This window comes from Stegastes partitus, unplaced genomic scaffold (genome assembly GCF_000690725.1).
Source record: "Stegastes partitus isolate 25-593 unplaced genomic scaffold, Stegastes_partitus-1.0.2 Scaffold745, whole genome shotgun sequence".
Lineage (NCBI taxonomy): Eukaryota > Metazoa > Chordata > Actinopteri > Pomacentridae > Stegastes > Stegastes partitus.
In genome coordinates this window covers 275,177-290,178 of record NW_007578476.1, presented here as the reverse complement: position 1 = coordinate 290,178, position 15,002 = coordinate 275,177, and the positions used below count along the sequence as shown (strand labels likewise).

Sequence of the window (15,002 nt, the reverse complement as noted above, 5' to 3'; positions counted from 1 at the left end):
ATTGTAATTGTGAAAATGTAATTAAATGCTGGTCATAGATCGATGTGAAGTACTTTCCTCTGGCGGGGTGCCATGCTGCTATTTAAATATACGTGAGAGATAATGACTGAAAGTGTTCTGTTTCTGAGAGTTAATGCATGAAAACAGCAACACTTCACTTGTTATTCTTGTCTCTGGTTTGCTGGTCCCTCGCCATTACACATCACAATTCAGACAGCTTATCTGTTGTGCAGGTTCGTCTTCACAAGATCTCCGCTGTAAATCTCGGACAAAATTTGCATTTCAAAAAACAACGGGAATATTCGGCCTCCGTCCACATTAACCAGTACACATACATGCAGCGTGTTATATTTTATTTGCGAGGATGAGGCAAAGAATGAGGTCACATGATTTATTTTTGAAACCTCTGCTCACTGCAGTAAGGTGAGCTTCAGCGCAGAGCAGCCCCGCGAGATGCTTTTCACATACTGTATGTGTTGACATGTTACTGGAGCAGGGCAAAGTCTGCTGAAAAGGCTGCAGCTGATGCTGAGGGCAACGAAAACTATTGATGATATTTTTAGAAATCTGGAAGGTTTACAGTAAAATGGAGAAGGGTTCACATTGTGCAATCACATACACTGCACCCCGGTTGGGATTCAAAAGAGCTGTTGGTGAGACAGAATGTGGAAAGCAAAGAGTGGTGCTGGTTCCTCTGCAAGGCTTTGACCTAAATGTCTGCATGGTGACACCTACTCACCACGGTCACCATCTTAGCTGCTTTGTAGTTTAGTGTGCATGCTAATATTTGCTAAATAGCATTTAAAGCAAAGTATAGCAACACTAGAATGGTTCTGGAGTTTGCATGCTCAGGCTTCCTCTTTTGCTCCCTCCTTCATAAAAACATGCATGATAGGTTAATCTGTGATATTAGAATGGGCCATAGGTGAGTATGAGCATCGGTCTGTCTCTTAGCTCTGTGATAAACTGGTCACCCAAGTTCATCTACCTGCCGACCAAAGCAGGTAGAGGTGACGGGTGACTAAAGCATATGCAAAGCAAATGAATAGTTTTACAGATAGTACTGATCTGATGACAGCACTTGATGGAAATGTGTCATCAGAGTTATTACAAATCATCTTAAAGGGTCACTATAAGTCCCAAATGTATTGGCAAGTCATCAAAGTGTGGTTGAGAGAATACACTAAAAACTGCAAATGTCAACCTCATGATTGTCCAAGAGAAGAAGTAAGAGTGAGAGTTTTAGCAGGATGCTGTAGGAGCCAAATGAACAGAATATAATGGCACTCCTTTAGTATTTTGTGACTTTTGGACTGACTCACACATAATTTGCCATCCTCAGAGCCATATACCATGAAAACAGTTTAAGTAAGGTGAATATGTACACTGATCAGCCACACTTTTAAAACCATGGACAGGTGAAGTGGATAACACGGATCACCTTGGTAGAACACAATGTCCTACTAGGAAACCTTTAGTCCTGTCATTCAAGTTCACGTTTCATTGACACACCACCACCGGTCTAAATGTTGTGCCAGACTGAGCACCCACTCCAGTGCCGGTGGCCTCCCCCAGTAGGGCAGTGCCCCCCGCCACACAGCAAAAAACTGCAGCTCGAGGAACACGACAAAGAGATCAGTGTCTTGGGGCGTTGACCCAACTTCCAAGCTCCTAAGATTCTAAACAGATGGAGAATCTGTGGGATGCGCTGAAATAAGCCTGATCCACAGAGGGCCCACTGTGCAACCCGCAGGACCTGAAAGATCTGATGCCAACATTCAGGTGCCAAACACCACAGGACAGCTCCAGAGGTCCTGTGTCCACGGCTCTACGAGTCAGAGCTGTTTTAGAGGCAGTAATAGGCAGCTCCTTTAAAGCTGCTGCTGATCAGTGTGTAAATATGAAATTCTTAAATAAGATGTGCCTTCAGGTATAAGGTTGTGCTGGTTACTCCACAAGGCTCTGTAAGGTGTAACTTATATCACAATACGTCAGGAAAAAAAACACAATGAGATTTCCTCTGAATCGCTCAGGCCTACTGTTGACTTGTACAGCAATTCAAAATTACAGTCATTTTAAACTTTTTACGTTACATAAAAATCAGACGCTGACAGACACGACGCGAATCAGGAGGATCCCCGTGAAACCACGAGTGGCGAAAGAAAAGCCGAAGCAGCCCACCGCAGTTCGCAGATCCCCGAGAGGTACAGCGAAGACCAAAACTAAGGAGAAAGCAGCCACAAACCAGCTGCAAAATCACAAAGAAGAAAACCCCTGAAGTCTGCTCGGAAGAAACGCAGACCTGCAACGAACACAACAAGACGAAGGCGGCAAAGAAGACCGGAAGGACACAAGACGCAAAAACAGGTCCGATGATGGAGAAGACAACCAGCAAGACGGAGGATTACAGTTAGTTAGTTAGTAAATTGGCAGTTCTGAATCCATTTATGAAAACATTCAAACTGTTCACTTCATAACCCTTTGCACATACTTTTATTAGATTTTTCCGAAACAGAACAAAGACAGATATAACACCTGAAATGTGTCCAAATCTGTTCTGTGTTCTATCAGAGGTGGGGTAGCAAATAGGTAGTGATTTGAAATTGTCATGATTACCACTTTAATCATTAAATGACATAAATGACTGCATTTTTTGACGCAAACCGCAACATTTTCCATCAAGTTGTTCTACCATGTCAAGTGTGGCACATTCGGATGAGTCTTGAAAGAGACCATCGGACAAGTGGATGGATCTTGAAAACTGAACAACCTCAAATCTTCAAAGTTGAAATGTTTCATCCTTTTTTTTCCGTTGCCATGTCAGACATTAAACGACTGGTTGGATTGCCATGATGTGTTGCCATTATAGTGCTCAGTGGATAAATCCCAGTTCAGGTTCAGCTCTGAAGATCAAAATGAAATGTTTTCACAATTATTTGAGAAATGCAAGAAAATATGTTAAGATCCTTTTAAAATTTAATCCAGTGGCACCGTCATTTATGATCAAATACCCGTAAAGCTGATGCCATTCCCATCACCCTTGGCCTACTTTGTTCACTTCATATGCAAACATATCACATTAGCATGTTAGCATTGTGAGCACGGCACCATTAGCATTTATTTCAAAGCGTGTCTGTAGACATCAGAGAGTCGCCATCATACCTACAGACTGTTGCTTGAATATTCTATTACAGAGTTTGGTAGGTGATAAATGGTTTTATGGGTGGAGCTTTGAGGGGGGGATTTCAGACATACGATCTTAGAATTTTTAAAAGCGTGATCGTTTCACATTTAGTAATGTTCGCAGCGTACTGTTGTTCAAGCTCGTGGACAAAACTATAACATTTGGGGAGGGAAGAATGATTCAAGCAAACCAAAAATTACAAGCAGGACCATCCATACTGGCTGGGAGACAGAAATGAATTATTGATCAGACGGCTTTAAGCAGTGTGTTGAGGTGTGCAGTGATAAAGAGTTATGGGCAGGAATTCAGAATATTAATCACGTCGGAGCTGTGCAGAGGTGCCGCTACCTGAGGGTGGAGGGAGGTCACAGGAGGAAAAGATTGCTCATTTAGATGATTTTTTGCAAGGTTAGTTTGCCCTTTTGGGGTTTCACGAACACATGAACATGAGTATTTACAGAATATGTGATTGCAGCACATTCAGTCCTGCAATCACACTTCGGGCATGTGCTGCCTCTGTGATGATGAAGATTAAAACACATAACCCTGTTTTTGCTTCATTATTAAACATTTGGAGGATTGTTGTTTTAAAAAATGAAATAGCCGCTGTGAGATAAAGATTTTTCTCTTCACAGCTGCACCTGTGTGTAACCTTGGGTGGCTGTGTTCGGCGATTTAACGTTATAATTCATGTGTTAATGTTATACCGACTAAATTTTAAGAATATTGAAGACAATCTTTCCCCCATGTTTTGAACCGAATATCATTAAACAGTTTATTAGAATAAGTTTGACCCCAAGTGTCCCCACTTTGACACGAGGATGCAGCTTGAGGTATTAATTGGATCTCAGTCTTTCGGTTCTATTGCATGCACTGCGGCAATGCTGAAGAAGCCATTCAGAATGTGAACTGAAAATATTAATATGTGCTCTCTCCCCCCCCCTCCCTCTCTCTCTATTCTAAAGAACAGCAAAGAAGGAGAGCATTAAATGTCCTTGGTCAGTCAAGAATCTGTATCTGAATAGCAGTCTTTAAGGCAAATGGTGAAGTGTGTCTCATTTTGTATAACCACATGACATACAATCCCAGAGCTATTATCATAAGGGTGTAGCTCACAGTAGACCTGTGGAGGATCTCCCTCATCCATCATCATCTCAAGCACAATGATCTTCCCCTCTCATATACAAATTCATTCAGACATAATTTGTGAACAGTATTTTGACCTTGGCCGACAAAAATTGCTCAGTGTTGGACACACACAAAGAAAAGTTAATTTCCTGTTTATTTTCATTTATTCAGACCGCATACAAATAAATATTAAATAAATGCAACCTACTTAATGTCCCCTATAGGCTTCATAAGCAGTGGTTTTAGACAGACTGTCCTGTGACTGTACCCACTTGTCACCTAGAGAAGCCACATCTTTAACTATGCATAACTTTAACGGTTAATACAACTTAAACAGATGAGTTGTATAAAAATATACCTTCCAGAGGCGTCGCTATAGCTCACCTGGTTGAGCTGGCGTCCCATGTGCAGGGCTACAGTCCCAATGTGGAGGTCATGAGTTCGATTCCCATTCATGACCCTTTCCCACATATCCTTTCCCACATGTCCTCCCCCCATTCTTCTCCCCTACTTTCCTGTCTCTCTCTGACTAAAACTATCCAATAAAGGCCAAAAAAATAATAACTTTAAAAATATACCTTCCTATAGTTGTCACAAACAGGGAAGTCAGTTATAGAGACCAACACCTTTCTTTGTACCAGGTTGTAAACAAATGTATTTCTGCTGTAAATTTGGTTATTATAACATGAGAGGCAATGGGGAACGACTCGCTTTTAGAGTCAGCCTCCAGTGGCCATTCAAGGAGTTACGAAACCAAATGAGAATGAGCGTCCCTGACTGTGTTTACACAAGAGTTAATGGAAGATGCTGATGTAACTGTGTCTACTTGTGTACGACTTCAGGACTTCAACAGGACAACAGAAATGAGTTTCGTCACCTCTGTGCCACTCTGCTGCAATGACAGGAGAGATAAGGAGGGTCTGAGCAGAAGCCCCAGAGGGCTGCATTGTCTTCAAAGATGCTGTTTCGATTACCAGCCAAGCAATAATTTACATTCAAAAAAGCTTGCTCAATTTTTTGCCAGAAAGTTGTTTTGCTTGCTTGAGGTGGTTTTTGCCTATTTTTGAAAATGAATGAATGTGGATAGTGAGAGATGGAAACACCTTGAATAGGTTCTGATGCAGTAAACATTTAATTTGCATGACTGATCAGCTGTTTCCTCATCTTCAACATCTCCAGACAACACGAAACGTGACCGACACCAGCTCACACAAAAGAATAACATATATTTTCTCCTATCGATGGTCAAAAGTTTGTTTCTTTCTACTTCATCAATGTTTTATTGCAGTCTGGTTTTGTTTCCGCCATCCTCAACCATGCGTAATGTTGTGTGCACCACCACCAACATTACACAGCCTAGTTTATTATTATTATTAGAAAGCAGTTGATGGAAACCAACCTTCATTCACATTTTCTTTTTAGTAAAGTTTTGCAACATTTTAAAAGTTTGCTCCAGATACACTTGAGAATTACATAGAAACATAGCGAGTATCTCCCTGCCCCGCTGTTCTTTTTAAATGCCTTGAGATACAAATGAATGAAAATGAAAGTTGACATCTCAATGCATTGTGGAGAGCTTTAGTCAAATGCATACGAACGGCTTCACAGGCAGATTTCAAGGCCGGACTCCAACCATATCTGCGTTTCCATCCATCTCGAAAATGGGCCGAACATTAAAGTAAAGAGCAAATCTGGCAGCAAATTTGTGCTGTTTTCATTCAAATTGATGCCTGCCAAGGAAACAGGTGCAGGAATACATTTCTTCCAACTGTCCAGCGCAGAGTTTTAGAGTGAGGATCACGTATGAAAAACTGGTTAGGGTCAAGATGATAGGCGAATTCTAAATTGCAGATGAAAGCTTTGCAAGCTGTTTGCACGTCCAAGCTGGCAGGTCGGAGCTGCTCGGAGAAATGATGAATTCCCCCCTTTTCTCTGCATGCAAACACACACAATAGATCACGGCGGCACACTGTGTGAAAAACTGCGACGTATAAGAAATGCAAATCAAAAACACACACACGTCTCTGTGTCTCTCTCTTTTCTTTGGCTCCCTGAAATCTGATTTATTATTCATCTGAGGTGCGTCATTTCAGATGAACATTAACAAACCCTTGTAGGAAGGGAAAATGTCATCCTATATAATGTACCTGTACATCATAATAAAGGTGATATTAAGACATACTTTTTATATAAGTTTATCAGCTTATTCCATCAAAGAGGAGAAAATGATCCTGCCAACCTACTCATTCACCCAGGAGAGCAGGCAAGTGAGTAAACAATAAATATTCTGCAGTGTACCAGACCACTATGTTCTTCCCATTGAAGAAAACACAAGGCTTTCTCTGTTTGTTTACACAGGGGTCCCCAGAGGAGCATCAAAACCCCTCTAAATGCACATGATTGTATCTTTTAATGGACTGAGCCCAGAGGATTGGCTTTGTCTGAGTTGATAACCTGAAACTTTAGTTAGTGGAGCATCATTCCTCTGCTGTAATAAAAATAATATGGTAACATTGTGGGTGAACCCAAGCGTCCATGTGTGCGCCCTCAGTGCGCCATCAGGCGGCGGACTGAGCGGCTCAGCGAGTATAAAAGCCCTCAGTGAGAGGATGCTGTCAGCTTCACTGACAGAAGAGGCAGCTGCATCATGTCAGACTGCAGATTGAACGCAGCAAAGTAGATCGATGCGGATTAATCAGCTGTTTAAAAAGATAAAACAAAATCTTAGGAATGTTGAGAAGATGCGCACAGAAACTGATCTCTGGCTGAGACTTTGAGTGAACACAGGAGGAGAAACATGGGGATTTCTGGATCCACACCTGTGCGCACACAGTCTACAAGTTAGCCTGGAAGAGGAGGGAACTTGTTTTCCAAAGTAACTCGCCTTTTCTCCTGCAGAATCATGCAGAACAGCAGCAGCAGCGGCTCCTCCGGACCCCTGAGCGCTCTGAGCGTGTGCGGAGGAGAAGAGGACGAACGGGAGATCTCGGAGCTGGTCAGTCCCACAGGAGCAGCGTCCAACCTGCCAGCCTTCAACCTCTCCCTCAACTGCTGGCTGCACATCCTCTCCAAGGAGTCCTCGCTGGACCTGCACGGAGACAGCGCGAACCTGGCAGTAGGTTTCTTTAAAGCCAGTAGATTTGCCAGGAGAGATATTATTTGTGCATGAATCACACAGTGTTTGTGTTTTTATCCTTTGTGCGCACTTTTTGCGACCATTTAAAGTCACCAGTCTTTGGTTTAACCTCTATAAACGCATCTCTGTGTGTCAAAGTTACACTTTTAAACGTTTCCCCCTGAAAACAATCCCCTCCTGCTTTAGAATGGCTTAAATGTAACTTCATGCTGTTGCTTCCTCCTGAATTTGCGCATCTAGGAAGTTCTTCATTCTCTCTTCACCCAACTCTCTCTGCTTCCTGCAGCTCTGCACACCAGCTCATCCACATACTTTGCTCAGACACTTCAAAACTACTCCATGCTACACTGCAAAACAGAGAAACAAAAAAAGCTGTAAAATAATAATAACAAACTTTAAAATCTGGAGGCAACGGTTCCAGAAAAATGCCTTTTAAAAATAGTGCAATACTGTAACATTCAAAAACAGTTAAAAAATTATGAATAAAAACACAATTACACAGAATAATGTCAAATATCTGTCATGTAGTGATTTTTTTTAGCTATTTTGTAAAGACAGTGAAACAATTTAATGATTACAAGAGTAAAACAAAAAATTATTATCTGTAAAAATACAGATTTTTGATGTTATTATACATTGTGTACACCTTTAACCAATTTTTCTTTTTTTGTCTTACAGCCAATACTTAAATTAATATTTTTTTTCTATGATTTTACTAGATATTACCTGTAATTCAGCAAAACAAGGAAAATAGCATTTGTTACAATCCTTTATATAGATATTTTTTTATTTAAAATAACAGCAAATATCTGCAAAATAGCATCACTTTTAGCTAAATAGATAGTTTTTAAAAAAGTGTAATTCTATAATCAAACATGTGTAAAAATAAATAAACAAATAAATAAAAATTGTATTACTCTTGTTAAATTGTGTGGGGTTTTTTTTAATACAGATTTTTGTGGATGTTATTTAAAGCCTTGCCGTTACTTTATGCTTAATGTGTAAGTACATACATTTTTTTTCTGTTATTTTACTAGGTGTGATCAGATTTTAACAAAAATCTGTAAAATAACAGCAAACTACTCCAAAAGTTACAGTTTAAAATTGTTTAAAGAACATTCATTTTTACAGTACACACAATGACATACTGAATATTTGAGCTAGTTAGCTGTACACGTTCGACCTGAAAACCAACTCTGAGAAAAAACAACTACACAATAAGCTCCACCCTGCAAGCTGGGAGGATTGGTTCTTTAGGTTTGTTACGTATAAAACCGTCTGAATCTGTGATTTTGTCATCTGGTTTTAAAGTTGATCATAACACTGACTGCTTTTTTTTTCTCATGATGCATCTTCTAGCTTATAACAAACACCATTTGGACATGGAAACAAGGTCAAAGTCTAAAAAGCTACTGTCTGTGTTTGACAGGTGCGGGTCCTCATTGCCCTGGTCTACCTGGTGGTGTGTGTCCTGGGCCTTGTGGGGAACCTCCTCGCCCTCTTCCTGCTCCACTCCCGCCGCCGGGGCCACCACCACTCCTCCATCGACTGCTTCGTAATGAGCCTGGCGCTGACGGACCTCCAGTTCGTCCTCACCTTGCCCTTCTGGGCAGTGGACACGGTGTTGGACTTCCGCTGGCCCTTTGGTCGGGTCATGTGCAAGATTGTGAGCTCAGTCACCACCATGAACATGTACGCCAGCGTCTTCTTCCTCACCGCCATGAGCGTGACCCGGTACCACTCCCTGGTCACCTCCCTGAAGATGGGCAGCCCGAGGATCGCCAGCGCTCAGGCGAAGTGGGCCAGTTCAGCCATCTGGGTGGTGTCACTGGTGGCCACGCTGCCTCATGCTTTCTACTCCACCACAGTCCAGGTTGGTTGAATTAAGACGCAACCACCAATCCTGATTTACTTTACTTACAGTTATCAGGGATACTTATCTTGTTTTTGCCCTGGGGAGACGTTCACAAAATGACAGAAGGCCAGGGGCTAGTAGGAAGAAAAAAAATATATAAATCAGATAAATGCATACACTTTTAAGGCCTTATCATTATTTGAAGTTGTTTATTTCAAATTAATTGAGCAAAAACCAAAATGCCATCATTGAAAATTTATTACACAAAACAAATTCCAGTGTGAATAAATTAGCAGTTGATTAGTAGCCAGTTGGTGCCCTATCAGGGGCCTGATTTGGCCCGTGGACCACATGTTGAGAATCACTGCAGGAAGTGGTCTGTGTGTTTGGTGACCATCCTCTGATTCAGTTGTTGTGTTTTCAGGTGTCTGCAGATGACGAGCTGTGCTTAGTTCGCTTCTCTGACTCCGACTCAGGCCACTGGGATCCTCAGGTCCTGCTTGGACTCTACCAAACACAGAAGGTCCTCCTGGGATTTGTAGTTCCCTTGATTATCATCTCAGTGTGCTACCTCCTCCTGCTGAGGTTCATCCTGAGCCGGCGCATCGTGGGAAGTGTGATCAGTGCCAATGTCACAGAAAAGTCCGAATGTGAGAGAGGACGCCACCGCCGCCGCTCCAAAGTCACCCGCTCGGTTACCATCGTGGTTCTGTCATTTTTCATCTGCTGGCTGCCCAACCAGGCACTGACCCTGTGGGGGGTGCTGATCAAATTTGACTTGGTTCCCTTCAGTAAAGCCTTCTACAACGCGCAGGCCTACGCTTTCCCCCTGACTGTGTGCCTGGCTCATGCCAACAGCTGTCTCAACCCGGTGCTCTACTGCCTGATCCGAAAAGAGTACAGAGCTGGGCTGAAGGAGCTTCTGCTGAGAATTTCTCATAGTGTGCAAAATGTTCTCACTCTGGCTCTGAGAGGGAGGAGAGTGGAGGAAGCACCACCCAGCATGATTATGATACACAAAGACATCAACATGTGATTTATTTTGTTGAGAGAAATGATTGACATTTTGGGAAATAGAGTTATTTCCTGTCTCTGTGTGGGATAAGATACAAACAAACATGTTCATGGGTGTGCATCACAGGTGCTGGAAGGTGAATTTTGTCACCTTTGAACTAAACCTGACTAGCTGCTTTCTTTTGTTTTCAGTGTTTGTGCTAAGCTAAGCTAACTGGCTGCTGGTTGCAGCTTTATTTAACATACAAGCATGAGAGCTGTGTCAGTCTTCTCATTTAACTCTGAGCAAAAACCACAGACTGTATGTAAAAAATGGATGTAGCCTTCGGATCTCAAAAGTGAGACCGATGCAGAGGAGACTTCAACCTGTATTCTTTCTATCAGCCAGCAGGGGGCGACTCTGGTGGTTACAAAAAGACGTCAGATTGTATAAAAAATGACCTTACTTCTCACTTGACCTGTTACCACGGTAAATATATTTCGGTTGAGTTCACGGTCTCCATGGCTAGTTTGAAATGCATAACTGTAAGCCTAAATATAATTTAAATGGATGAGTTATGAACAAATTCAGTCTCCATACAGCTGTCATGAATGGAGGACCTAGCTATAGAGACCAAAATAGTTCATGTATCAGTCTGTAAACATGTTTATTTCTTCTGTAAAGTTGGACATTTTTAACATAAAGGTCTATGGAGACAGACTTGCTTTTGGAGTCTGCCTCAAGTGGTCGCTCATGTAACTGCAGTTTGACTTTGTCACTATCAGAGGTAACCGCTTGGTTCTTGCTCGTATGCCACCCTTTTCTCATCACATTTGCTTTCAGAAAACCAAGGGGACGACAGCCAAATTCCAAACTCAAGGTTTCGGTCCACAAACCGATGAGCAATGTCACGATGGCTCCGTCAGTCTTTTATATACAGTCTGTGGCAGGAACGGCATTAAATGTATTCTCCAAAATATGAAACTTTTCTTTCAACATGAAAAAAAAGTTCCTTACAATTCCTCACATTTCAACTTTGTGTGCCATTTTTAACCACCTCCCCCCCACCCATCCAAAATCCATCGACTCCGACAAACCTAAGCAGCCATTTTTTTAGCTTGATTAAGCCCTTTCATGAAAAACACCAAAATACTGCACATTGGAGGTATTTTTTGAGGTGAATTACACCTTCATTCCTGAAAATCAAAGCCTTCAATCAGTCATCCCTGAACTACACTGTGGGCTGATTTTTTCTTCTTCTTCATACAATCAAGCAAAATACACTGTGTTGTAAAGTCATATTTGTACTTTGCATCTCCAACACCCACACCGGCAGTCATACAGGCTGTGGGATTGCTACAGTTCCATTCGAATCAATGTCTATAATATGTATGTTTTGTGTTATTGTCTGTAACTGCGTTCAGACGCTGGAATTCGCCACATGTCAGCCTTCACATGCAATCAAATTTAACTCTAAGACATTTGCCGTTCAGTGTTTGACGCTTGTCTCAAGACATTTTTCTCTGCGTCTGCTTTGCTTGTACCGCCGTGAATGGTTTTTGTAAATACACGTGTGTTATGTGACATTAAATAAAACGCGAAGACAAAAGCATTCAGTGATTTCTCAGGAAAGTTAATCTCTCCCCCCCTGCGGTCACCACGAAGAAGAGGTAAACGAGGCAGCTGCACAAAAGCTGTTTGGCGTTTTTGCCCTTTTGCAACCTTTAAATTTTGAACACAGATAACCATCTTCAGCCACCCACAGATAGTTCCTGACATACAAATACCACACACACACCTCCATTGTGTGTCACTCTGGTAGTAATTGCTTCTCCAATCAGAATCATGGATTTATTCAGCAGGTCTCCCCCATGGGGGCAAAGCCAGCTGGTCACCAAGGGAACCTGCCAGTTACAGACGGTGAACAATCAAAAGCGTGATTTCCGAGTGACTGTTGTCCAAAAATCTGGGCCAATTCCGTTGTTCAAATTACTGCCCGACCATCACTGTTCTCTGTGTTAACGAGTTAAAAAAAAACAACCCTTCTGCTGCTGACATGTGTCATTGTTTCCGCTGATTTGAAGCGTTCCTACAGACGAACTGGACTGCTTTTTCCATCAAAACAATGGACAGAGCACATACAACACATACACACTGCTCTCTGCTGCACAGAGCCGGTGCACGAAACAACAAGAAACGTCTGACAGCTACAAGCATTGCAATCTTATGTGTGTCCAGCGATTCATCTTCAAGCACAGGGAGCAATTTCACAGAGCCCCACTGAAGGAAACCCAGATGTGAGTGTCTTCCACGTGTGTTCATGCCCAGCCAGCCTGGATTGCTGCTTGAAAACAATTACAGGCTCGAGATGTTTATTTCCCACAAGGACACTGTCACGCGTGACGAGTGAATGACACGCTATATATAGAGGCAGAGAAATGGGTTAAAGCCAGTCATGCTCGGAGGTGATACGTCAAGAACACGCAAACGGCACGGTGTCTTAAGGTGTCAGCAAAGAAAGCTGAAGAGCAATCTATTCTTACATACAAAAGAGCAGCTATTTTTGTACACGGGGGGATTCTAGATTGTGCTGTGAAATCTGTTGTTTGATTCGAGGGGCCCGGCCTCGTGGAGCTCGAATGTGAGACAAGGACCTTGAATGCGCATCCTTTCCACGAGTTAGCAGCGAGGTCATTTGCACAGAGTTCACGTACGCTGCACAAGCTGACGCGCAGCCGGTTTCTGGTGCTGAAAAAAAAATGCTGTCACTTCAGTAAAGAAACACTCCTGTGTGAGAAGCAAAAGAAAGAGAAAGAAGAGGAAGGAGGAGGAGGAGAGAGAGTGTGTGATAGATACTGCATGACATATTAAAGTGGCAATCTCGATTTTCATTTTCAACCTTCCCCCTGGTGGAAATTTAAGTTTTCTCCTTGTTAATGTGTCCATTTTACTGCAGTGAGTAGTGGAGGGGTGAGTGGAGACAGAGGTGGGTTGCTTAGATCTGCACATTGTCCACGGAGCTGGGAGTTGTACTTAAGCAATTTTAAGAAAACGGATTATTTTTATGGAAAATCCAATGACACTCTCTGCTCTAGAAACTCATCTCTGTCAAAGTTACATCAAAGTTAGATATTTTGAAGTTATTTTTCTGGGGAAATAAGAAATAATCTTCTGGCTCAAAATGGCTTGGAGGTACTTTTACATCATCGTTGCAGCCCTCTCTCTACTTTGCTGCAGCTTGAGCACACCAGCTCACATACAACTCAATTCAACCACCATTAAACTACTCTACAACACACAAAAGCAAGTTCTAATATTAGAGTAATCTGACCATAAATGTTAGAACCAGAAATGGATTGTGAAGAAAAATAATGACACAAAAAGCCCCCCTTCAAGTTTGTTATGTATCAAACTGTATTCATGTTTTTGAGACTGTCATCGGTACCCTGCAGATGTAGCCATGGTGTTGACTGCTTATTTCACTCATAATGTGTCTTCCAGCATATAAAAACACCATATGGACATGTCAACAAGGTAAAAAAAACAAAAAACGCTTGATTTTCACCATAGGGGTCTTTTAAATAATTCAGAATAATGGGAAAGAAGAAGCAGCTACAGGAGGCTGCTAGATGAAGAACTACAGGCAACAGGCTGCACAGCTCCAACTTTTCAATGAGGCAGTCACTTTTAATTTCCATCGTGCCCTGCTGTTCAGAGATTCACACTGTGAGCCGCATTAAATCTGATCACACTTGCTCACAGGAGAATGGAAATCAGGTCAATTATTGCCTGACTTCTTTAATGCATTATTAATAAAGAAATACATTCTTGTTGAGCTGTAGTCCAACACTGCAACCGCTGTCACCATGAGTAAGTCCTCGTGTTGAAGATTCTGAAGTTTGACACTTAATGTGCTACATTTACATAAACAGCAACCAAGTCCACTTGCTAGTATTTTTCAGAGTTTTTAATTAACACTATTTGGAAGAAAGACGAGGACACATAAAGGAAAACTCCAGCTATAATCAACTACAAGAGTCGAAAGTTCCATCCATCCATTATCTATACACCGCTGAAGGGTCATTAAGCCTATCATGGATCAAGGGTCATGGAGTCTATCCCAGCTGACTCAGGGTGACAGCAGGGGACACCCTGGACAGGTCACCAGTCTGTCACAGGGCTACACTTAGAGACAGACAACCAAGCACACTCACATCCAGTGATTTTTTTTTAAAGTTTTTTGCTGAACTTTCAGCTGTATCTCAAAGCCTTCAGCATGAAATCCAGTAATTGTAGCTGAAAGGTCCGGTTACAACTCAGCAGGTCTTCATTATAAAGAGTTTTCAACCACATCATCATGAAGACTATGAGATGTGGGTAGAAGCTCTGGCTGAACTGCCAGACTTAACTACTCTTAACTCAGAGATTTATCCATCCATTATCTATACACTGCTTAATCCTCATTAGGGTCGCGGGGGGCTGGAGTCTATCCCAGCTGACTTAGGGTGAAGGTAGGGGACACCCTGGACAGGTCACCAGTCTATCACAGGGCTACACTTAGAGACAGACAACCAAGCACACTTACATTCACACCTACAGACAATTTAGAATCACCAATTAACCTCAACATGTTTTTGGACCTCATGGGAGGAAGCCGGAGAACCTGGGGGGACCCCACGCTGCATGGGGAGAAACATGCAAACTC

At 42.2% G+C, this 15,002-nt stretch overlaps 1 protein-coding gene across 1 annotated transcript; it reads left to right on the top strand.

Moving 5' to 3' along the window:
• Nucleotides 1-7,214: 7,214 nt before the first annotated feature.
• Nucleotides 7,215-10,339, top strand: LOC103364388 (relaxin-3 receptor 1-like). The gene is made up of 3 exons (XM_008291495.1): nucleotides 7,215-7,427; nucleotides 8,878-9,321; nucleotides 9,728-10,339. The coding sequence occupies exons 1-3, from the start codon at nucleotides 7,215-7,217 to the stop codon at nucleotides 10,337-10,339; spliced, it is 1,269 nt and encodes a 422-aa protein (XP_008289717.1).
• The last annotated feature ends 4,663 nt before the right edge of the window (nucleotides 10,340-15,002 follow it).

Coding starts and splice junctions, on each gene's coding strand:
- LOC103364388 (XM_008291495.1), top strand. CDS start 7,215: ATGCAGAACAGCAGCAGCAGCGGCTCCTCCGGACCCCTGAGCGCTCTG. Junction 7,428..8,877: donor GAGACAGCGCGAACCTGGCA/GTAGGTTTCTTT, acceptor TGTGTTTGACAG/GTGCGGGTCCTCATTGCCCT. Junction 9,322..9,727: donor TCTACTCCACCACAGTCCAG/GTTGGTTGAATT, acceptor TTGTGTTTTCAG/GTGTCTGCAGATGACGAGCT.